The sequence below is a fragment of the Poecilia formosa genome, unplaced genomic scaffold (genome assembly GCF_000485575.1).
Source record: "Poecilia formosa unplaced genomic scaffold, Poecilia_formosa-5.1.2 Scaffold39, whole genome shotgun sequence".
Taxonomy (NCBI): Eukaryota; Metazoa; Chordata; class Actinopteri; order Cyprinodontiformes; family Poeciliidae; genus Poecilia; species Poecilia formosa.
Window position 1 is genome coordinate 2,053,955 of NW_006799978.1, and position 23,969 is coordinate 2,077,923.

Sequence of the window (23,969 nt, forward strand, 5' to 3'; positions counted from 1 at the left end):
ACTGAAACTGCTGGGGGAAAAAAATAAAAAAATATATTTAGATCATTGTCATCATATTCCTCCACATGTGTGGGGGTGCTGATATTTATTATTTATCAGTGTAAATTTAAAAAAAATACAAGATATATTTTCCAGTGTATTGTTATTCATTTCTATATGACTGAAGTTAAGCAACTGAATGTAGAAATAAACTTTGATTTTATTATCATTTTTATGGTGAAATAGAGGGACAGAAGAATTCTGGTGCTTGATTCTTTATCAAAATATATTTTACAATTATACTACATCACATTAAGAACATATCAAAGAAATAATTGAATCCAAGTTTTAAAGTGAATTTCATGTTTGCAGTGGTTGGTAGATTTGTCTCCAAGTAGAACTGAGGACCCAAATGCAGAACAAGCAGGAAACTGGAGGCAACACAGTGTGGACAGGGTTTGCTACGTATAACACCAATCTTTCAAAAGTTTGTTTTGTGGATGATCTGCCCACAGTGTGACTCTAAAATATTTTCACAAACATAAGTTTATTTTCCAACACAATGCCTCTGAATTTAAATCACATGCACCATTTATAAACGCTCACTTTTAACTTATTTGACTCACAACCAAGAACAAGTTTTATATTAAAGTGTTGGATGAAGTGAAGAAATCTGAGTCAGTCTTCATAAATAAAACTTATTTGATGAAGATTAATTATAATTTTCTGAAAGATTTTCATCTGTTTCAAATCCTTTTAAACCCTTTAAACCCTAACACAAAAAATTCTCTGGATATTATTTACAGCCATAACTTTTCTACCCAGAAATGTGTTTTATTACCCAGAAGGTTTTGTATTATTTTTCAATTATGAAAAGAAACATACAAGTCTGACCTTTGGTCTCATCAGTGAAAATGAAATATTTTGGGAAACAAAACAGAAATAATTTAACCCACAATTTTAGTTCACAGTGATTCTCTTAGTTTGATCCCACATCTTCTGGCTTTATTTACATAGACAAGTTAATCAAATCCACATGTATATGGATAAATAATCCATGACCCAAGCCATGGTTCTGTTACACTAAAGATACAATTAGTTGAACTCAAAGACTCTTTTGTGTTGGTTAAAAAAGAAAAATCTGGCTCTAAAAGCTGGGTGTGCTGCACAACAGGGTGCAGATCCAGGAATGTGTCAGGCTGGATTGATGCAGTTTGATGCGATCTAATAATGTCTGGCATGCAAATCCCCCCTGTGCTACTACTTCACTTCTGGAGACACACTGGTGTCATCAGACGCATGTCTAATTGGCTATGAACTTCTTGGTACTGTGTCTGTTTTTATTTTAGAAGTGAGGTGTGGATCTTTGATTAAACCCAGAGAGGTTTAGTGCACAAAACTTTAACATTTATCACAGGAGTTGGAAGCTAAAGAAGCTCATCTTACAGGATAAATTACATCAAAAAGCAGAGAGTCTGATGGAATCTGTAAAACAATTTTAAATTGGTTATTGCTTATAATTTGCTTACAGGTTGTCTTGATGTGAAAATGAATGTGTTTCATAATAATAGTGTATAAGAAAATATCTTGTGCAGTTATTGGTACCCTGGATTAATACTTTGCACAACTGTCTAGTCACATCCTCAGAGCTGAGTAGAGGCTGTTTGTTGTTTCTCTCATCACTCTCTCCAGGGTGTGACCGCAGGTGCAAGCGCCGCAGCTGCAGCTCATTAAGGTTCCTCAGCAGGTGCTTAAAGAGGAGTTGGCTCCCTAAACCAGCTGCCAGATTGTTTTGCTCACCAGAGTTGTAATCGGGCCTCTAATGTTTTGGTTCCAGGATCCCTGCAGTCCTGACTTGAGCTTTTCTTGTCTCCACTGACAGAAACTGTATTCCTCTGTTTATGTATGAGTTCAGGACTCTAACAAGCTGCTTGCTAAGTCCTGGTATCTGTGTGAAGATCTCCTACCTTAATCTCTCCCCATCTTTGCCATCCCCCACACAGCTGCTCCCTTGGTTCCTCACCCGTTCCACCGCTTCACTCACCTGCCTTATCATTACTCATCAGCTCCAACCAGGACAGAGGAAACAAACCATCACTGGACCATCAATGATCAAACACCTGCCAACCTCAGGTCTGTGGGTTGACTCGCCTCCTCCTGGAACTTCTGCCATTCCTCATGATTAAGCCTTGCTCATTATTATTATTATTATTATTATTATTATTATTATTATGTTCAAACCTCCAACTGATCACTTATTGTTTCTCCCATAGGCCTTTTCCTCCAGGAAAACTCTAATCCTTGAACTGGTTTGGTTCACGTACCTTCAAACTTCAGTGCCTTGCTAAGAGCCAACGCCTGTTTCCACCACTTTGGGGAACCAAAAATACTTGAATAGTGGGTGTTGCACAATGTGGTAGGAGAAGGTAGTAACAAGATGGCGGAGCTGTGCTTGGTTTTTACGTATCTTCCTCTTGATTAGCAATCCACAAGCCTTTCAACTCAATCTTTATGTACATGATAAAGAGACTGATGTCATAAAACAGAAAAGGTAATGACTTCAAACGGTGTTAACTAAGCAGTAGTGGAGATGGCATGTGGCACAGAAGAAGCTATTTTGCAGTGCCTGTATTAAACTACCGTTTATGGTTTGGAACTTCTTTTTTTGAGGCAAGATGTGACACTCGTTTAAAAATGCATTTGGGGACCAGAACAGGCTCTAAATCACATTGTTGGGGAGGCTTTCTAGTGCCCTGCTGGAACTATGTCCCAAGAACCCATCTGCATATTCACTTTTTTGATAAATAATTTTGCATTAACCTCTTTTTCTGTCTATAATTTCTCCCTGTACCAGAGTCTGGCCCAAAAGGATGACACCTTTTGCTGACTGGACAGCATTTTATCTTCTCCAGTAGCATCTTGCATTTCTGAAGCGTACAGAGAGCTGGATCTTTGATCATTGCTCTTTGCACAATCTTTCTATGTTGCAGTTCTGGGGTCTCTTCTCTGATTTTCCGAAAATCTGTCTGATTTTCCGAAAATCTGTCTGATTTTCCGAAAATCTGTCTGATTTTCCGAAAATCTGTCTGATTTTCCGAAAATCTGTCTGATTTTCCTCAACTCTTCTAGAAATTCAAAAAGTTGATGCAATTCTTCCAACAAGGTCCAGATGGTCTTTGGAAGAAAAGCAGGCTCACATTAGTTAACTGTGGGGATTAAGTGCCTTTACATTTACTAATCCTTTGATTCAAACCCACTCAGTTTGTTGTGAAGGTAGAAGTTCTTAGGAATTCTGATCAACTTAAAGCAGGAACGAGAAGATTGTCCTGAACCATCGGTGCTGGCAGTGAGACCTTTGCTTACCAACTTGACATCGGTTTCAATGATGGTGTCGTCTAACTTTTTTAAACTTGAATTTCTGCCTCAAATGAAAAATCTAAAGGCGTCATTTGAACCCTCCAGTTACAGTTTGAGGTAGAAATTTTGAAATTAAAGATATTTCTGAGTGCCCTATAAATGGGTTATAGTTGTCCATTTGCCCTGAAGGTTTCATGCAAGTAACCCCAAACTCATAGCATATATGCTCAAATAATGCTTAGCTAATTATGATTTTGTTTAAAAAAAAACAAAAAAAACACATACACACAAATATAAGCACATCTTCCAATCTGTTATGTACAGGCATCCTGATTATAAGATTTCTCATTTGCAGAGAGCAGGTTCTCAGAATAATTAAATTTGGCAGAGTGGTGCATCTGACCTTTCAAACATTAAATAAGCAGATTGTTTTAATGGGAGCTGGGTCTTCCCCATCAGCTTATGTTTCATAAGTACAACGCTAACTAAAATGACATTAGGGGCACCGAGCCAGAAATCTGAGTCTGGAGGTTACTTTGTGGGGACAAGATTTTACTTTGTAGAAAAATTGAGGATGAAAATAAGAATGATGGTCCTAAAATCGAACAGGTGTAAACAGTGACTTCATGTTTACATCAACATTCAGCCAAGAATGATTTGGTACCATTTTATTTATTTACTCACTTCAGTTTGAATTCTTTTTAACTCTCTTGTGAATATTAGGACATCAATATACATGGATAAGGCTTTAGGTGAACTGTATTACTGACAGAGGAGAAATGCATAATAAGCTGGATAAAAAAATTAAATGACAACGATGAATAGTTTAACTTTTCAAAATGTGATTACTCTAAAAGTGGAATTAAATAAAGGCTTGAAGTGTATGAAATTAGTCTTATTTTAAAACAATGTTTCCAGATGTCAAGATCTTGGGTTGTTGGTTTTAGGTTTTGCTCATTTCTGTGTTCCTTTGTTCCTTTTCTTTTGTCAGCTGTTTCTGTTTTACTTTGGTTCAATATTTTCTTATTTTCTTAGACCCCTCAGATCTTCTGGTTCTGGTCTGCTCTGCATCCCCAGAACCAGAACCAAACGAGGAGAAGCAGCATTCAGCTTCTATGCACCACAAATCTGGAACAAACTTCCAGAAAATTGTAAAGCAGCTGAAACACTGGGTGCCTTTGAATCTCAACTTAAAACCCACCTGTTTAGAGTTGCTTATGGCTAAATTAGGGTTAGAGTGTGGGTTTTGATGTCTTCGATATTTTTGATGGTTTTATCTTTACTTTTCATCTATTTATTAATGTCACATATTGTTTTTATTTCTTCTTTAATTATGTAAAGCACCGTGAAATGTCTTGCTGCTGAAATGTGCTATGGAAATAAAATTTGATTGATAGTGACTTAATGTAAAGTGTCTGAATGTCCTACTAAAGCTTATGAGCATGTCTGGGATTTCATTTCATGTTTTGACCTGGAAATCCATGAATCAAAACATCAAGCAAAGAACAGCAAAAGATGTGGGTCAGAAGAGACTGTTCACTTTGTCAGAACCACTGAGTGAGTTTGAGCTCTTTGGATGTCTGGAGGCAAAACTTGTACATCAGTGCAGAAATTTCACACAGAAATTAGATGAAAATAACAAAACATCTGATCCAAATGAAAATATTTATCGAAACCAAATCTGGCGAGTTATTCTAAAGAAGACGGGGGAAAACTAATTTGTAAGAAAGCAATATATTCATAATCTGAAAGAGATTTCAGCCAATCAGTGGTAAAGTGAATGGATGTTTTGTACATCAATTAGATTAGCAAATCCCTTCAATCCCCATCTCAGACAAGCTCAGATGTTCTGCCAATGTCATGACTCAGATCCATCTGAACCCGTAGAAATATGTAGAACCATCTAATTCCTTATTGGGCTGTTTTAATGACATTAGTGGATGGGACTTAACTTTCTGAAACTAAGTGATGGAAAAATAAAAGATCTACCATCAGCTAATATTCTCACAGTTACTGATCTTTGACCTTTTGACACCTTCAGAAAATCATTTGGTGTAATCTTTCATAATCTTTAGAAAAAACAACACAAGCAGTCATCACAGTTTTTCTTTCAAGTTTAGGTCTTTTGTGAAGGTCGAGACCTCTTTTGTTCCCAGAGTTTGAGTGATATAAGCTTTCATCTTCAGACTTGATTATTGCAGCAGTACAGATTATTTTTGTAGGAGCCAGTCCTCGCTCTCTCATCTGCAGCTGGTTAAAAATGTTGCCTAACGACTTCTGACAGCCACACGTAAATGTGATCGTATCGCTCCTGTTTTACTTTCCCTGCACTAGCTTCCTGTCTATTTTAGAATTGATTCAAAGTTCTTGTCTTACAGGCATGAAATGGACTGGCACTTCAAATCAGGAACCCTCACATATTTAAATCCCACTTAAAGGCTTGTTTCTATTCTTTAGCTTTCAAACTTGAGTGAGTTTTTTTGTCTAAATGTTTGCTTGTGTTTCTTGTATTAGTGTTGTTTAACAGTTTTAATAGTACCTGTTCATGCTGGATTGTTTTATCTAGTAGTAGAGCATATTGGCCAGCTCTAGTTTTCAAATGCAAGCAGATTAATTTGAGTTGATTTCTATTTGATTGGAAGAGCCTCTACATGTAAACACTAAAAATAAACTAAAAAAAACTGGTTATTCATCCAATTGACTTAAAGTCTTAATTTGCCTCTTTAATAAAAATGAGACAAAACAATTCAAAAAGTTGAAAAAAACTTGCATAATCTGAATTAGTACTGAGTGTTTCATGAAGAAGTAAATCAAATATGCTTAAATGACAGCTCCCCTAACCCTACACAAGAGAAGCATATTAGAAAATAGGATTATTTTATTACAATAAATTAGAATATTTAGTCTAAACAAACTTTTGACATTTCCTTACCAACAATAGAAAAACTAAGAACTGGAAGAAGTTCATATACTACTAGGGCCAGTGCTTGTCTGTAGCCCCAAGGGGCACCACCAGGGGGCTCTGGTTTCAAAGCCAAGTGCAGCTTGGGGCAATTGATACCAAAGTGGGCATGTTTTCTAAGGTTCTTTCAAAAGCAAGAGCTCATCAGAGATTCACTGATACAATAAAGAGGCTACATGACCAACTAGTAACACTCAGAAACTGTTATCTGCCCCTCTTTGTTGACTTTTTTGATGTAAGGATGGAAATAAAACTTATGTCTGAACAAAATCTAGAGATGTTGGTAATCTCAAAAGTCTTGCCCCTCTGAGCATAACAGTTTTGGAATAAACTCTAACTGCTTTAGCAATTAAGTAAATTCCATTTACAGAAATTCCATTTCTGTAAATGGAATTTTCTGTTCCATTTGCAGAAAATGGAACTAAACTTCCACTTTCTGTAATATTTGATCTGGTTGTTAGTAAGAAATCATTGAAAGAGGGCAAGTGTTTGTTTGACCAATTAATATCCAAAGTAATCAAGCAAACCTAGCGATATTCATATGAGAGGTGATGACTGATTTCTCTATTACACACACATGGTGACCCCTCCCACCAGTCGACATGTCTCTGCCCATAAGCTGTGACCCAAATGGTTTACCTTGTCCCTAATTTCCTCTGTTTATTTTATTTCTTGGTATCAAAGCCTGTGTATTTTGCAAGACCACCCTGGAAGTGGTGATCAAATGTGGAAAAAGAGACAAAATACTCAACTTTTGCAGACAGAACCTCCTGGGGTGAAAGACTGTGCACATAAATGTGTGCGTGCGTGCGTGCGTGTGTGTAAAAGAGAGGGATTCCACAAAGTGAAGTGCTGACATCTGCTGCAGGCCCTTGCAGAGCTGGAATGTGATACTCTCCTTTACACAAAAGGGCCTTGGCCCTTGCAGAAATCACATGAAGACCTCCATTTGCCTCCCTCCACAGGGGCAATACAATTATGAAATGACTGCATCAATTTGCCATGCTTTTTTCTTCAAGCAGTTCACTTAGATTAAAAGCACAAAAAACTCTCCCTTAAACCTTGGTGCCACAGAGAAGGCTGCTCTTTGCTCTCTTTGAGGTGGTAGTGCTGTGTAGTTCTGAGCTATGCGAGACTGGGGGTAAATTGCTGCAGCATTGCATCATGCCTCTAACTCAATAGGTTCAATATGTCTCCAGAACTCCTTTGATTGTTGTGTCTGTGCCGCAGCAGATTTAACCTACAGCGTGGGGATACTGGTGGGTTTAGCCAACAGTGGGGTGGGAGGAACTACATGAAACAGTTGATGAGGTACTGCACCGTGCTGGAGAGAAAAGGAAATTGGGAACAGGAGGGAGTATTGTTCCAAGCAGCGACTCTGCTTTGATATAACAAATTGGGAAGCCCTTTAACATTTCCTTCCTCAGAAACATGAACGATAAAAGAATTTAGTATCCAACTGGTCATTTTTTTTCCACTTTAATTCACTGTAAGTTAAAGTAACTTGTTAAAATTATTTCTTTAAAAATGTGCTTTTATGGATAATTCAGTTTCTTCAGTGAGGTGAGGAAGAATAAAGTATACTCCTATGATATGAAGATAAATATCTTCATATTATTTCAATCAGATATTCAAGATATAAATGCTGATGAAGTGGATTAAATTGAAACTTGGCAAGTAATGGTTGTTCCTAATACGAAAATAATTATTTTTTTTTCTCTCAGACACAGGGATAAACCAAAAACAAACTATTCGTCAGCTTAGTTTTATACTTTTTTATTTAGTAGTTTTTGTTAATGTAGTTCTATTTTTATTAACTAATTGGACCACGTGTCATTTCTTTCTTTAGATGCTTCTGCAAAGCTATTACAAAAGCTTGATCCCGTCTTTGTTCTGCGAGCCAAGCTGATGTTTTTTTTCTCTCTCTCTTTTTCAATCCTGAAGCTTGAAAACAGGGAAAGTAAGCCATTGGATGACAGAATGGGACGGCCAAGGACATCATAGACCCAGACAGCAACGTAATGGTTAACATCCAGGGGAGTTCCCTTGGCTGGAAAGTTGTGCTTTATGCGCAGCACCTGTTGTGCCGTCAGTTGCCAGTCTCCAAAAACCCAACCCCGTCCGCGCAGCGATATTTTATCTCAGTCTACAAGTTATGACTCTTGACTGCGCCAGACAACAGATCTCGTCTCGGAGTTCCGGATAGTTTTCTCTGCTCGGACTGTATCAGGTTGCTGGACTCCGTCGCAGTCTCTCTCTGTGTGAGAGCTTTGGGTCTAAAGCGTAAAGATCTGACGGGATTTATATGACGAAGTGTGGAACACACCATGAGCGCGCAATTGAGCCGAAATGCATCTGTGTATTTTTGATCGCCCTGTGCCATAGATGATACGCGTGCATAAAGGCGATTTTCAAACCATGTTGCTGGGATTTTAATTGCTTAAACTTTCTTCAGCACAAATATTCGACTTTCCTCAGAGCCAACAGGTGCGCACCCGCACTGCGCAGCAGAAACAAGTTTGAACGCCTCGGAGAAGATCCTCATTCATCAGTTATATGTTTTTTCGTGTTATGAGGAAGAACTTCTGATTAAGATTATGTGGATTTTACTCATTGCTTGTACTCTCCAGATGTGTCCAAAACTACACTTGTGTCCCGCATGTTTGTGGTGATCCAGACCAGAGTCCAGCTTTGTGATTGCCAACTACCACTCATCCAAATGATCCTTTTATTAATATTCCTTCTTGCATCGCTTCTCCAACAATATGGCACCGAAGCCGAATCCAGTGATGTCAGCAAATTACAACTTTCAAGTATAAAGGAGCCAAACGGTAAGTCTGTCTGTCTTAAAGTTATTAAAGTGCACATTGCCTTGCAACTTTCTCACACGGACATAGCAATAGATTCCTTCTTACTTGGCTTTCAGTAACTCCTAAAAATGCAAGTGAAATTGTGTGAAAGGTTGCATTTCAGTTAGTTCAAACATTGCTCAGGATGAGAAGTTGCAAATTACCTTTTACCTTTAAATTTTACCCTTGTGTGTATACATAAGAGGGGAAACCCTCCTGAAATTCCATGTCCCTGGGGAAAAGTTTTCCTTGTGAGGATAAAAAAGGCTCCATTCATCCAACAGAAATTGCTCCAGGTCATGTAATTTACCTACCTACTGAACTGACTGGGATCAAGAGCATTAATTCAGAAAAGATGTTTTCTTATGTTTTATGTTCATCTCATGTTAAGGGCAAGTTTGTCTCTAGCTGGAAATGTGCATTTCTGTCATCATGGGATTTCTGACAACCAAGTTCTTTGTTGCTTGGGGAGTTGGGAGTGTGCAGCACTGGCCGCAGACAATAGTATCTTTCAGACCTTAATCAAAAGTTTTTAAGCTCTCATCATGCTGTTATATGACTGACAGTTATGACCTTTGATTAAAGGTATCATCTTAAACCTTTCTATGCTGCAGTGTGGATGTCTAAAAGCTGAAAGCAGCATGAAGCAATCAATCATGCCATGTTGCCGGAACAAAAATAATAATTAAGTAATTTTAAGAAGTCATAGCATCTGCGGTTGTAGAGTTAAAGTAAACAATTAATAACCAGTAATGTGTAAAATTCTCCTGTTTTACTGAGATGTCCAATCATTAACAGACCCCATCATCAGGGCAGGAATTAGATGTGCGGTGGGGTGAGAAATGTGGGAATGAAGCATTACACTCTCCTTATCCATATATGACATAATAAATTATTCATTGTTGGTAAGTTGTTTTTTCTTCTTTTGACTACAGAGTGCTTCTAATCCATGAGCAAGTCGTGTGCTCCACAGTTTCAAAACCTTTGAACCAAATATTTTCCGGTGGCTAAATACTAAAGGGTTAAAAATAACCTTACTTTCACTAAAAATCAAATGAGTGAAATCATATGTGTAGGATGAAGAAGAAGGTGTATTTGTTGTAAGTTCCAGTAGATGTGTCAAAATCCATTTATCAGCCAGGAGGAGGACATGCAACAGTGACTTCACTACAGTAACAGTCAGGGCTGAGAAATCAGACCCCCTCAATGGGACTTCCAGGTTTAATCAGGACAACTGAGGAGGGAAGCACAACAAGGATGAGGGAGGAGAAGATGGTCAGGCAGCCTGTGACCTTTCACCGGTGTCTGAATGCTCACTACGCTGCCCCACTTGATTTCTGACGCTTTGAGACACAATGTGATATCGATCAGATCGTGGGGAGAGAGCCAAACCTGTCTGGCATGTTTAGTAGTAGTTGCTTTGAGAGTTACAGTCCCCAGTCGTATTAAACTTGGCAAGTGGCTGCTGATGACTCCATAAGATATCAGATGGGAACTTCTCCAGCTGAGAGCGAGTGCTGTGTAGATAACCATCAGTCACAGTAAATGATTTTGACAAAACTCAAGAAAGGAAAGGGTTCTAACACTGCAGTCTGAATATTGCACATTGTCCTCATGAATTAACATTTATCTTCCTCCTGCTCTGGGAATTTAATATTGCACTTGACATTTTCGTGTGTTACCTGCATGCCTAATATTTACAAGATGAAAAAGTAGAGATATGTCATTTAGAAGAGCATCTCGGCTGTGTATATTTTGCAAACTGAAATAGGGTTAAAAGTCGTCTGGCCAGATCAACACATCATTTCATTTCCTGGACTTCATGCTTTTGTGAATAAAAGATTCTGTCCCGTTATAAAACTTACCAAAATGTCCAAACCAATATTTTAAAAAGTTTTTGAAAAGTGAGCGAAGCACATTGAGGTTAAATAAAAACTTTGAAAACTGAAGTTTTTAATGGCCCCAGAGAAGAAAATGCTCCAAGCTAGATTATTAAATATAGAACAGTAGTTGAAAAAAGCTGCTAAATTATTCATGACAGAGAAAAACATTTTTTGATTAATTAAGAAGTTGAACATAAACATATTTGAATCCATTTCAAATGTTATTTATATTTTCAAATTAGCAGACGTTATATCTGAACAATTTTGAAAATAATATAAAACAGTCTAACATATATTTGGATAGTAAATTAAATGTGAAATAATAAGAATATTGCTGTAGATGCAGATTAAAAGAAAAAAAGTTAGTAGTTTCATGTAATTAAGGATTAAAAAGGACAAATGGGACAGGTTTGGATTTTGAACCTGGATCAGCAGGGTTAGAAGTGACCTGGATGTTTTTTTCAGTCATTAGATAATTGACACTTCACTTTGAATCAGAGGAAAAGACTTGAGACTTGATTGGGTCTTAGAAAAACTGATCTGGGAACATCTCTGCCCTAGACACACCATCTCCTCTGTGAAATATGGCAGTAGCAGGATCATGCTGAGGGGTAGCTCTTTCTCAGCAGGGACATGGAAAGTGCTGTTTTTAGATGAGTCTCAAAAAACATAAATGTAATGTTTACTCATTGGCTTTCAGACGCCCAGCCACCAGTTTTATCAAACCACAGCAAATATACCTACTTTTATCACCAAACAGAGGTTAGTAATACTAACATGTTGTTCTATGACTTTATTTAAAAGCTAATTATTCAAGGATTCCCTAAAGAACTGGAAAGGATTGTTCTGTTAAACCTAATTTTTACAACATTTCCCTACAGGTGTAAAAAATACAACTTTGGCCCTTCATTAAAGCCTCAGGAGATACATTATTTATTTTCTACAGCCAGTTAAAGGAGATCTACTTTAAGTGTTTCTATAAAATGTATTTTATATTGGACAAGGAAAATGATAGGCATTTATATTTTTGATCATTAAAATGCTGTGCTGATGTAAATCAATGCTTCCAATCTTTGCAAATAGAGTTTTTAAAAAAGCTACACTTCACTCTGACTTCAGTTTATTACTTCCTGGCCTGTATGAGCTTGTGCTATTAAGCTATGATGGCTTCTCTTAATGCTGTAGAGTTCACTGTGCCCTCTAACATTACCGTAAGCTATGATCTGCTGGCCCAGACTCCAGTTGTCAAGACTGCACATCCAGCAGAGAATGCATCTCAGCTTCCCAATCAGACAGGTCATCTCAGAGGGCGCCTCCTCATATCACCTCTCTGAGTTAAGTGGTTTCTCTTGTGTTTACCGTGGAAGGTTTGTTTTCATCCCTGCCTCACTCTGCCATCAGCACAGGCCCAGATCTCATCAGAAGAATCTAGCAGGAGATATTTCTAGGAGATAAGGATTACCTGTGATATTCCGATATGGTACACCCTGAACCATCAGAGGAATGTCTGCACCCCACTGGACCAGCCAGTGATCACAGGGACTGCTGTTCCTCTAAAGATTACGCGATTAGGGGGGAGGACAAAGGTTAAGGGAGTCACAGGCCTATGGGGAACATGTGCACTGTCCCACGTATGCATACTTTCAGGACAGAGGTGCTTTACATACTAGCATATAAACAAGTAAGATATTTTCAGTGGGGATTTTTTTAACAAACAGGAACAATCAGTCATTTATTGACATGAACAGCCCACTTAAACGGTAGGGTATAATTTAAAGTTTACGTTTTTATTCCTCCATCACAAACATACCTGGAGTGTTGCTTTGGTCCTTTTATGCATGTTTGAGAAATCCTCCAATAATAATTATAATTCATCTCCTTTGAGCCGCAGACTCTAATTTGAGCTTCCTCTTCACAGAGTACCTCATACTCATAATTTCCCTCTCTCTCACAATTCCCCCACTCAGTTCCTCCAGACTAGCGGCAGCGGCAATTGGGAAACACCTGGTGGAACTGTGCAGCTTAGCAAATGAACTACTTCTTATTCCAATATTGATAAGAACATTTATAAACGGCTTAATGGTGAAACATTGTTGAGATGAGATGCTGAAGGCAGAGTGTCGAAAAGAACAGGAGCTTCTTAAAGAGACACAAGCTCAATTTCAAGGCATTAAATTGGAAAGTTTAATTTTTTTAAGTTATTTTTGATATATATATGGCATTTTTATATATACTGAAAAGGGAATACCTACGATAATGCTTTGAGGAAGCATTATCGTAGGAGGAAATCAAAGTGTTTGATCTTTTTCCTATACTGCATCAGGCTTCCATGTGCTTCCAAGGTAACCAGGCACATGCACCTGTCCATTAATGTGATGCAAAAGAAAACAGGATTTGTAACACCAGCTTTCCTCCACGCTCTGCTCTGCAGTGCAGCTTTGATGCTCACCTGCATAGTTTTGGCACCATAGGCAGTAGGGTGTGTTGACTGGACTGCAGCTTTGCAGCTCCATACCCAACAAGCTGATTCTCTGCATTCTGACACCATTGAATTTCTCTCCCGTCCATCATCAATAAACCTTATCATGGATAATATGGTTATCCATGTCTGATGAACTCTGTTCATTTTCATAGGCAATGACCACTGCAGACCAGAAACATCCAAGTTACAGTTTTGAAGATCCTCAATTCAGCCATGATTTTCTGGGCAGAAAGAAACTAATTCTCTCTTATAAATGCACACACTTATTTATCACTTCAACATAAGCTGTTCAGTTGATGGATTCAAAATAATGTTATTGTTTCTTTCTTAGCCACTATTACAAAATTTGTCCTGTACAGAGCAGACATAGTGATTTATATAGATTCAAACCTCTTCTGCCAGCTGCTACAAGTGAAGCCAGCTGGCATTCAGATTTTCTCGATGGCATTTGAAGGGTTTCCTCCATTGTGTCTAACTTTAAAACTACAGTATGACTCTTAAACTCGTGAAATAAACTGGCTTGGCTGCGTGCCTCCATTCATTACGGGTCAGATGCTTCTTCAGCATAATGAAAAAGCTTAGAATAGTCTCCACTTTGACGCTTGAATAAATGAAGCACTATGCAGTTCATCATTGTGTTGGGTAGCTTTATATCAGTGCGAAAACTTCCTTTAAATTAAGGCCATCCAGGAACATGAATGGTTTCAATGTTCAATGAAATCATTGAAAGGCGAAAAGGACGACAGTGAGACCACTTAGAATGGCTGTCAGATAAAAACCACATACCAAAGACAGGTCAAACACAAAAACATTTTCCAGAAAAAATAACATATTCCGGTTTATGAAGATTATTCTTTCTACTTTTACTTTCATGGATATCCCAAACATCATAATTATCCCATAAAAGTCAATCTGACTGCAAATGAAAATCCTTTTAGTAAATCTTTATACTACTGCCAGCAGTTTTCAGAGACTACCGAATGCAGACAGCTCCGTTCATGTGTGTATTTTTTTCATGAAACCTCATTGGAAGACCATGTATAATGTAAGTTTTCCCTGTCAGCACTATTTGAACATGCAGCGCTGTGTTTGGCAAGCAAAGCATGCCAATGTGTGCCTGAAGTTTGTCATGTCAGGGAGCCCACACTCCAGCTGTCCCAAAGTCAGGAGTTTTCAAAAAAAAAGTTTAACTTGTACTGTCAGAATAAAGGTCCACACAAACTTTGTCTGTGCCATAGTAAATTAATGTTTGTCAAGCTGTGTGTGGTTAGGCCAGGCTTTAGCCAGTAATGGTTGTCTGAAGATAAACATCAAATGGAAATACTCTGGTCTCCAATAAGAAAACAGTTTAATGTTTTTAATTTATCTATGTTGCTAAAAGTTGGCAGAACATGCAAACAAAACTACGCTGTAATGAATCGTGGTTGGATGACCCATAATCAGAACCAGGAAGGTGCATTGGCTGATGGAAACAATGCTCTCTAATTTTAGTAAGACACAGAACATAAACTTTGTTTATACTCTGCCTCGTACTAAAATTATATAGAGCTATGGTTTTCAACTAACTCAGGTCTTGGTCCTGCTGTTTCTGTGTGGCGCCGTTTGCTAAAATGCTAGGCTAATTTCAGCATTTCTGCTCTCAAAATTTAATATGGCATGTTAAAATTAGGCTAGCATCACATTTCAGTGTGGTGATAATTAATTATGTATGCATGAAAGTTTTATGTAAAAGTGTTCTGATGTGCAACAACAGAGGGAGTTTCTGCTGCCTCTTTCTTTCAGTCCTGAACAGAAAGCCCAATTTCTAAATTAATGTTCAAAATAGTTTAATGAAGTCTGGCCATCTGTGCATGAAAATCTGCTGTAATTGTAAAATACAAATTAAAAATTATATATGAATACATAATGAAACACAACAATGACACCATCACAGAACATAAACCAGTGACCCAGCAGTGTGACTGTGTTTTCTGTGCTTCACTTTTTGAAATATTACAAATAACTTCCAATTCATAGCTTTTTTTAAATGCCGCTTGTTAAATGGTTTTTCTAAAAACAGCTGCAGTATCAGTAAAACCTAAGTTCTTAAATAGTCACTTTTTTACGAGGTGTGCCCATGTCTTCCACTTTGACCACACTGCAAAAACACACAATCTTGCCAAGTATTTTCAGTCTAGTTTCTGGTGCAAATGAAAAAAGAGCAAACTATAGAAGCTTGTTTTAAGTAAATAACTCTTTTACTTTTAGGATATAAAAAAATCAGAAGTTCCACTGACAGATTATTTCAGTCGTTACAGAATTTGTTGCATCCGAGTACGGTGATCAGTGACCAAACTAGCTACCACAAGCAAATTTGCATTCAAACATGAGGGTCACAAATACATGAAGGACAGTACTGGTGTAATGAGATGTAAACCCACAAGTCTACATAAAACTGTTCAGCGTTCATCATGTTAGATGCATATCACCATTGTGGATTTTGAAATTGTTGCTGGTAAGAAACCTCCAGCTTTCCATGTTAAAATTCCGACCTCACATGGAGTTTCAGTTGTTTTTCCAACTTGGAAATGGGAAATTCCAACTTCCGAGTGCAGAGCACAGCCTGAGCCTCATAAATTTTGTTTGGAAAATAAATCGGCCTCAGGGTTGCAATGAACAGTGATTCTCTATGTATTGTGATCTTCACCTAGTTGCAATTTTCCAAAAGATGACAGGACAAGCTCAGACAGAACAGGAAAATGTGCTGTCCTCCAGTGATTAATCATATGTACTGTAGAATATAAACAAAAATGATAAAATCTGAAATATGAGCTCAGAGAGAAGGCAGGGATATTTAATGATCCTTAATTATTGACTAGAATAATTATCTTTCTTGCTGCAACAGATCTTGCTTCCTCTAAAACAGGATCTTGACAAATCTTGCTTCCACTGTTTAAACAGTACAACCATCTTAGGGCTTTAAGAAACTCATCCAGTGCATCTTATGCAGAGCTTAGAAGCTTCATAATCACTTAGGATCTTATGGCTGCCAGAATTTGACATGGTCAACTTAAAATGTTGCAGATGCCATCATGTTCTAATACAGAGTGTTTTTCAAGGGTTTTGTGCTGTAATGCAGTGACCTTGTGTTGGAGTAACATGGAGTTGAAGCCAAAAACAAATTTCTGAAAAATGCTTTTATGGTGAAATTTGCATTCAGATGAAAATAACATTTATTCAAAAGATAGATGAGGAATACAGTTAAAAACAGGGCATGATTTATGAACATCTTCTACATTCTATTGAATTAGTTGCACACTCTGTGTTAATTTGTCACAGACTGCTTGCTGCATACTGTTGATAAAGCAGTATTTAACTCAGTGCATTCTTCACATTCTTTCCCAAATATCCCAAACTACCCCAAGTTAATCTGAGTGCAAAAAAATTTAAAAGTATTCCCTTTCAACAATCTGACACATCAGCAAACTTTTATTTTTAAAAAAGGAACGGGGGTATTATGTAAAATGTTCTTTTTTCAGCTTTAATCATGCTATAATGTTATTCCCTCATCAAAAACACAGTGCCATTTTATAGCACAATCAAGTAACCTTGTTGCTTCCAGTTGTTACAAAAATGGTGCATATATCAAACATATGTTAAAATAAATATGACTGCGATTTGAACCCTTGAAATTCACCTTTGTCTCTTTAGGAAGCTCCTACTCTTTCAACACGCCACCTTCAGCTTGTCATCACTACGGTGTCTTTCCATTATGCCGTTTATAGCTGCTCCTAGGAGCGTTGGGCTGAGAAGACATTTGTATGGTAACCTCAACAGGCTTATCAAACAAACAACAAAATTACAATGATGGATAACAGTAAATATAGAAACACTGTTCATTGCAGCACTCAAGCTGTTATATTTTCCTAACAACTACATTCATGTGGTTCATGCTGTGCTCTGCACTTGGAAGTTGGAATTTCCCAGTTCTAATTTGGAAGAACAACTGAAACACCACGAGGTCAGAACTTCAACATGGAAAGTTGGAGCTTTGTTATTAGCAAGAATTAGTTCCACCAGGTGTTTGCTAATTGCTGCTGCTGCTAGTCTGAAGGGGTTGAGGAGAGAGTCTCAGGGGTATTGTTCTCTGAAGCGAGAGCTCAGCTGGAGACTACAGCTCAAAAAAGTTTATTTTACATCTTATTCTCCCCCTTTTTACCTAAATGTTTTATAAGTATAGAATCTGCAGTGGTTGATGATCAGCGTGTCTGAGCTCACAATGCTGAACGCTTTTCATCTTCCTTTCCTCTCTTCCTCCCTGTGATGATCTGCAGGACCCATCATGTGTAAATCCAAACCACTTAGTGCATCTGATGCGGCAGAGGCATTTCATGGTTATCAGGCGCCATCATTAAGTGGTCTAATTTTAGAACGCATCAGTAAACATTAAGTATGTGTGAACAGCCTCATGCTGTTTACATACACACATAGCTACAGACCAGAACAGGTTTCGGCAGTAAATGAGATGACCTGAGTGTTGGTTCTGATTGCTCCTTGGAATGGGTCTTAATAGATAACACTTTTTTAACCGTGTTTTATATTCAGTAGCAATAAAGCACAAATCCAGTGAACTACTCCTGCACTCTTAGTCAGATTGCTGCTGTCTGACTGTTTGCAGTGTAGCTACAATATAATGCCGGGTTTGTTTGTCAGGTCAAATGCAGACATATTTTTCTGGGCCTGTTGTGCTAAATGCTGTTCATTGTGCAAATATTATTTCTGGTTGACTGATTAGATTTTTTTATTAATTGACAGATTGAAGGGGAGCTAAATGCCTTAAAGGGGATATTAGTAGCATGAAGGCTCATCAGTATTCGACATGCTGCTTTCCACTTGATTAGCTGTCACTTAAAGTGCTTTGTGTTTGTTATCCTTTAACTGTTTATGAAAAAGTCACAATCCACTGGGTGTTTCAGCAGTTTACTGCTCATTGTAATATGCAAACATTGAACGTTTTTTTTTACATATTTCATGTTTCTTGTTTGCTTAGTACATTGAGTTAATTTTATTTGATATATATTTTTTTATTATTTATCAAGAACCTTTTTGAATTAATGTTATCTTTAAAATTAAATGAATACTTTCATAGAAGTTGAATGTGCATTAAACTTACTAAAGCTAATTTAGGCAAATCTGAACTTATGTACCCTTGTGTACACTTATCATCTAGTTTGGCTTTAAATCTTTTATTTTAAACAGTATGAATTTCTAAGAGGACTCATAATACAGCAAACAACTTCAGTAACATTTTATATGTATATAATACAGACTTTCTCACATTATGACACGTCCCTTAGCAAGTTCCAGAGAAACCACATGATTGCTGAAGCCAAGAACAAAAGCCTAGAATAAATTTCTGGCTAACTATTTGACTACTTCTCTTATCAGGAACAGTATGTCTCATTGAAAGGATTTAGGGTTAGATATATTGATTAAGCACAGTCAATCCCATGCATTTTTAGTAGTGTTGAAATCGGGGTCATTTCAGCAACAGAGATCCCAGACACACATCAAACCTGGTACTGGAATGGATAAAGGTGGTTCATATTAAGGTCTTGGAGTATTCCTGACCTCAGCTCTATTAAGTCTGCAGATTGTGCTGAAAAGGAGGTTCTGTCTCAGGAAACCAAGCGATGTCAATAAGCTCTACTGCAGTGCAATAAGCAATGCAAAGAATAACAGGATCAACCATGTGAATATTGATCCCCATCAAGGTTCTATTGCTGCGCTTTGCTTGCTTTCATTTCTCATCTCCAGCGATTCGGATGCGAGATAAGACGTCATTCCAACAGGAAGACGCTAACAGGAATAAATCCAACACTGGTCATCTGAAAGTGTCAGTGGTGGCAGAGAGAGAAAAGAACCAGAAAGTGTTGAATGTAAATGTGAAATATATTACCCATGATACATTTAGGGTGCGAAATAAAACACACAAATGCACACCTGCCACAGTAATCATCTGCAGTTCGCTTTCTCGTGATGGTTGGATTATGTCACCTAGCACATGGTGAGATGTGATATGACACTATGACAGTGGCACACATAGCCTGTAACCCAATAACGCACACTATTTTCAGAATGTATGGCTTTTCCCAAAGCACAAATAGGTTTCTGGATATGCTCTGCCATAGTATGCTTACACTTGGATCCCCCTGGGAGGGTATCCATTTCTACAGCCCAGCTGGAATGAAAATGCACATTAGCTATTAGGCCTTATGACAGACTGGAGTTACTATTCTCACTGTGCAAGCATTCAGACTTTATGTGTAGCTGTCTGAACAAAGAATAAAACTGAAAAATCTCTATTTGATAAACAAGGTCAGTGATACTTTCTAAGTAGTGATTCCAGAACTGTTCTGAGTCACTTCTGCAGCTGATTATCCTCACTTCTTACTAATCAGAAAAAAGATAAAACAAGGACTCTGGAGACAATGATCTCACATATGTTGAGCTGTTCTTCAAAAGCATGATAAACATTTATTTATTGTATAGAAGGGATTTTGCTTTGAGGAGCATCTTCTCCATTCACAGTTGGAGATTGAATAAATTTAGGAGGAGTATTAAACTGTCACTTTGTTGCAGCATGAGAGTTTCTGTCCTTGTACAATGTAGCATAATACTTGGCAGGAGTCCTTTACTTACTGGAAGAATGCATTTTACTCATTCACCCCTTCTCTCTTCCAGTAAGTTAGGGACAAGCCTTCAGTTTTTCCTCCCTATGTGGTTTTGTTACATAGAATCCGGTTCATTGCTGAACATATAATAATGACTGTTTGTGACATTTTTATGTGACATTAAGTCCCTCTTTGCTTGTGACATCTTTAAAATTGCAACACATTGTAGTTTCAAAGTGGTAACGGAAAGGTTGCAGGAAAAAAAATGTCTAAATTAAATATTAGAAAATAGAAGTTGTTGTTTGATTGGAGGATTCATTTGCTCAGAATTACCACAACAACCTTTATGAGGATAAAGTTGCTTATGTTGCGTCAATCATCACAATGTTTAGAAATCAATTTGTTAGGACAATGATGGGTTTGAAAAACATTTTGGGGGTTTAAATACTCCCTGACTAATAACCTTGGTTGTAGACACACACTATTCATACCTGACTAATATGAGTTTTGGGAAAATAGAAAATTGAAGCAATATGTTTCCACTACTGCCTGGGTGAAATTTCTGTTTCAATTCAATGTGATTCAGAAATACTTTTTTAGATCCTAAAGAGGGTTAGGATCAAGGTTCTTCAAATAGTTGTTTTAGAAGTGAAGGCTGTGGCAGGAAGGATCTCCTGTAGGGGTTTGTTTTACAGCGGTTCTGAAAAGGCCTCTGACTGAAAACACTGCTGTGATATAACGGTCTCATGAAAAGATGCTCAGGGCTGTACGTTCTGTTGAAGAATCCTTCTCTGTACCATCATCTCCTTTTGAGCCACAGACCTCTTTATCAGGTTGTTGAGCCTTTTCATGCTGACACACCAGGGTTAGTGCTGAAGAAGTAAACACAAAGGAATAATCAAAGCACCCAAAAACATAAAACATGTCTTTTATTGCTATTGTACAGTCAGCTGCCTGTCTATGCAGGGTTGCAGAGGAGCTGGCAGCTATGGCCAGCAGCCATTAGGTCAGAGACTATCAACCCTGAAAGAGGCAACAGTCAGCTTTTCTTTAATCATTATTGCTTTTAAAGAAGGTTCAGTCTGAGTTTGTTTCAGTCTGGGTAATTTTTAATCAACAAACTTTGAACTTTCTTGTGAGACATTAAAATCATTGCCTTCCCTCCCCATCTTCCAGTTAGTTTGAATTCAGAAGTTAAGATTTTTTCATTCCTTTTTTACACTGTTTCCCAAAATAAGCTGATTCAGATTTCTTTGTTGTAATTTTGTGGTTTTTCACCAGTATAAAAAAGGGGACATGACGTTCATTGTTCAGCAAGAAATAGAATTACAGGCATATTTCCAGCTTTGTTCCTCCTTTTTAAGTCATATTGTTGATCAAGGTTAGCTGTTTATTCTTCATAAAGCAGATTCTCAGGATTTTGTTTGGACATTTACATATTTTCAAACATGAGTATTTTGAAGTTGTCATTCTACAGACTTAAGTCACATAAAGTGTTTTTTTTTATTTATGTAACATTTATACATTTGTACATAAACCATAAATAAAACACATTTAAGGTGTTTGAGTTGAGATAAAATAAAATGACTCAATACAATCCACAGAGTCATTTTAATAAGCTAAACTTGACTGCACTGTTCGATAACTGGGATCAGTTTGAATGTATGTATGATTGGACTTTTTTGTTATGTGCCTTGTTATGTGATTGTGGATGTAAATAAACTGAATTGAACTGAAGTAGATAAATCGACGTAAACAATACTGAGAAAACTATTTGGGTTGAGGGAAGGTTCTTGGAAAGGCTCCCTCTTTCCTCACTCCACCTCCCGTCTCTTGACTTCATGTCTCTTCAGCTACGTCTAATTAAGAGTTTCCTAGACAACAGATAAAATGCAGTTAATGAGACACCACTGACAAGGCAGACCTTTCATGCTCAACTCCATTTGTCAAATTCTATCTTTCATTTTCTGCCTTGACAAGCAAAGTTTGTTCAACATGCTGTCTGGCTGCACACCTGTCGGCAGGCCTGAGCTGCAGATCGAGGCAGGTCACTGCTCTGGCTTGTCGTTTTGGCATAAATGCAGCTGCTGTAGCAGAGGTATGGTGGTGACGTCCAAGGTGTAACACAGGTTTGCAAACTCAAAAATTATGAATGAAGTGTAACTAGTGGTGAGAGAGGCTCCCTGGTGTTACTGCTGATGAAGGTCTTGCAAAAGTATTCATAGCCCTCAAACCTTTTCATATATTGTCAAATTACAACCACACACTTTTTTATTTCAGTTGTATGCACTGTGACGTACAAACAGAAAGTAAAATGATACATTGTTTTGACATTCTTTACAAAAAGAAATGGGGGAAAAATATGCAATGTATAGGTATTTATTCTCCTTGTGTCAATAGTTTGGAAAACCATCTGTGCTACTGTTAGGCCTGCATCTCTTTTAGAGGTGCTTCTCTACCAGCTAAAAGTTTTGCCCAATTGTCTTAGCAAAATAACTGGAGCTCAGTCACATGGAGAGCATCAACATAAGGCAATTTTCAAGTCTTCTTACATGCACTTGATTAGATGTACGTCTAGGCTTTGACTAGGTCATTGTAGCATTGTAGCATGAATTTGCTTTGACCTGAGCTATCCCATTGGAACTCTGGCAGTAGGTTCAGTGTAATTGTCCTGCTGGAATTTTAAACTCCCCCTGATTCTCTACTGTTTTCAGCCATTAACAAACTGTGATGCAGCATGATGCTGCCACCACCGTGTTTCTCAGGTTTGGATTGTTTAGTGATAGGTTCTTTTAGGGAAATAATATGTTGCTCTTTTCTGGCCACAACACCTTCTTTCACATGTTTGCTTTGCCGCCTGAATGCCCTGTCTCAAACTTTACATGGGAGGTTTATTTATTCCATCTACGGCTTCTTCTTACCAGATTTGAGGATTAATCAACTAAAAGTAATCTTGTCTGCTGCTCATTTTGAGCTACCAAGAGCCTCTTTGCTGCTTCTCTGACCATATCTTGTTCAGCCTGTCAGCAGTAACAAAGATTTGATTTTTGATATTATTTTAAATGTCGTCATCAGCACATTCAAACTTTCATTGTTTGATTTAGTCATGTCTATTAATTAGTGTGACAGGGTTCTCTTATGCTTGGACAAACAAAAAAATGACTGCCCAAGGCCAGAGATCACTTTAGTGAAATTTATTCAGTTCTTCAAGTGAGCAAAAAGGTGGCAGGTGAAGAATATATATACAGGGACGTCCAGGCAGGTTAAAAACAGACAAAACAACAGTACCTTCGAGGTAAGAGTCCATCACCTTCGCTGTGATCTGGCAGGAGTCTAGCCACAGACGGCCTCCCTGTGGCGCAGAGCCCTGCTTTTAAAGCCACAGGCTCCGCCCACAGAAAGACCAATCAAGCAAACAAAACAATTAAACAATTACTTCTAACTCAGATGAACTCTTAAAGGATACAAAACAATCATAATAATAAAGAAAACAAATAAACTTGTAATCAAAAATACAATAATCAATTTAATAGAGAACACTCAGTATACTCCAATGACGTCATCACGACTCCCTCCCGGCGCGCCACAATCCGGAAATAACCCTTATTGACAACAAAACCGGGAAAATGTTTGGAAGTGAAAACAGATTAGGATGGAAACGCTAACCGAAGCAGGAACACCGCGTGTGCACCCACGATGAACCGCATCAGTTTAACCTGTAACAGAAGTAAGTTAGCGATTGTGTGTGGGCGTGTGCGCATGTTGACACAGACTCATAATTAAGTCCCGGCTCGTGACGGCTCC

The 23,969-nt window shown here is 37.8% G+C and overlaps 1 protein-coding gene and 1 long non-coding RNA gene across 3 annotated transcripts in view; both read left to right on the plus strand.

Moving 5' to 3' along the window:
• The first annotated feature begins 1,602 nt into the window (after positions 1–1,602).
• Positions 1,603–3,592, plus strand: LOC103137334 (uncharacterized). Its single transcript, XR_476115.2, has 2 exons — positions 1,603–2,112; positions 2,253–3,592. It is a non-coding gene; the product is annotated as an uncharacterized LOC103137334 (long non-coding RNA).
• A 4,696-nt stretch (positions 3,593–8,288) lies between these two features.
• pdgfc (platelet derived growth factor c) overlaps positions 8,289–23,969 on the plus strand; it is a 41,798-nt gene continuing 26,117 nt past the window's right edge. Inside the window, exons 1-2 of one of the 2 annotated variants that reach the window (XM_007551046.2) lie at positions 8,289–8,785; positions 8,929–9,129. In XM_007551046.2, the coding sequence (XP_007551108.1) occupies positions 8,958–9,129 (172 nt within the window). In that variant the 5' untranslated portion in view covers positions 8,289–8,785; positions 8,929–8,957. Of the gene's footprint in view, positions 8,786–8,928; positions 9,130–23,759; positions 23,893–23,969 lie in introns of those variants that run through there. The other variant, XM_016670954.1, reaches the window with a different exon arrangement.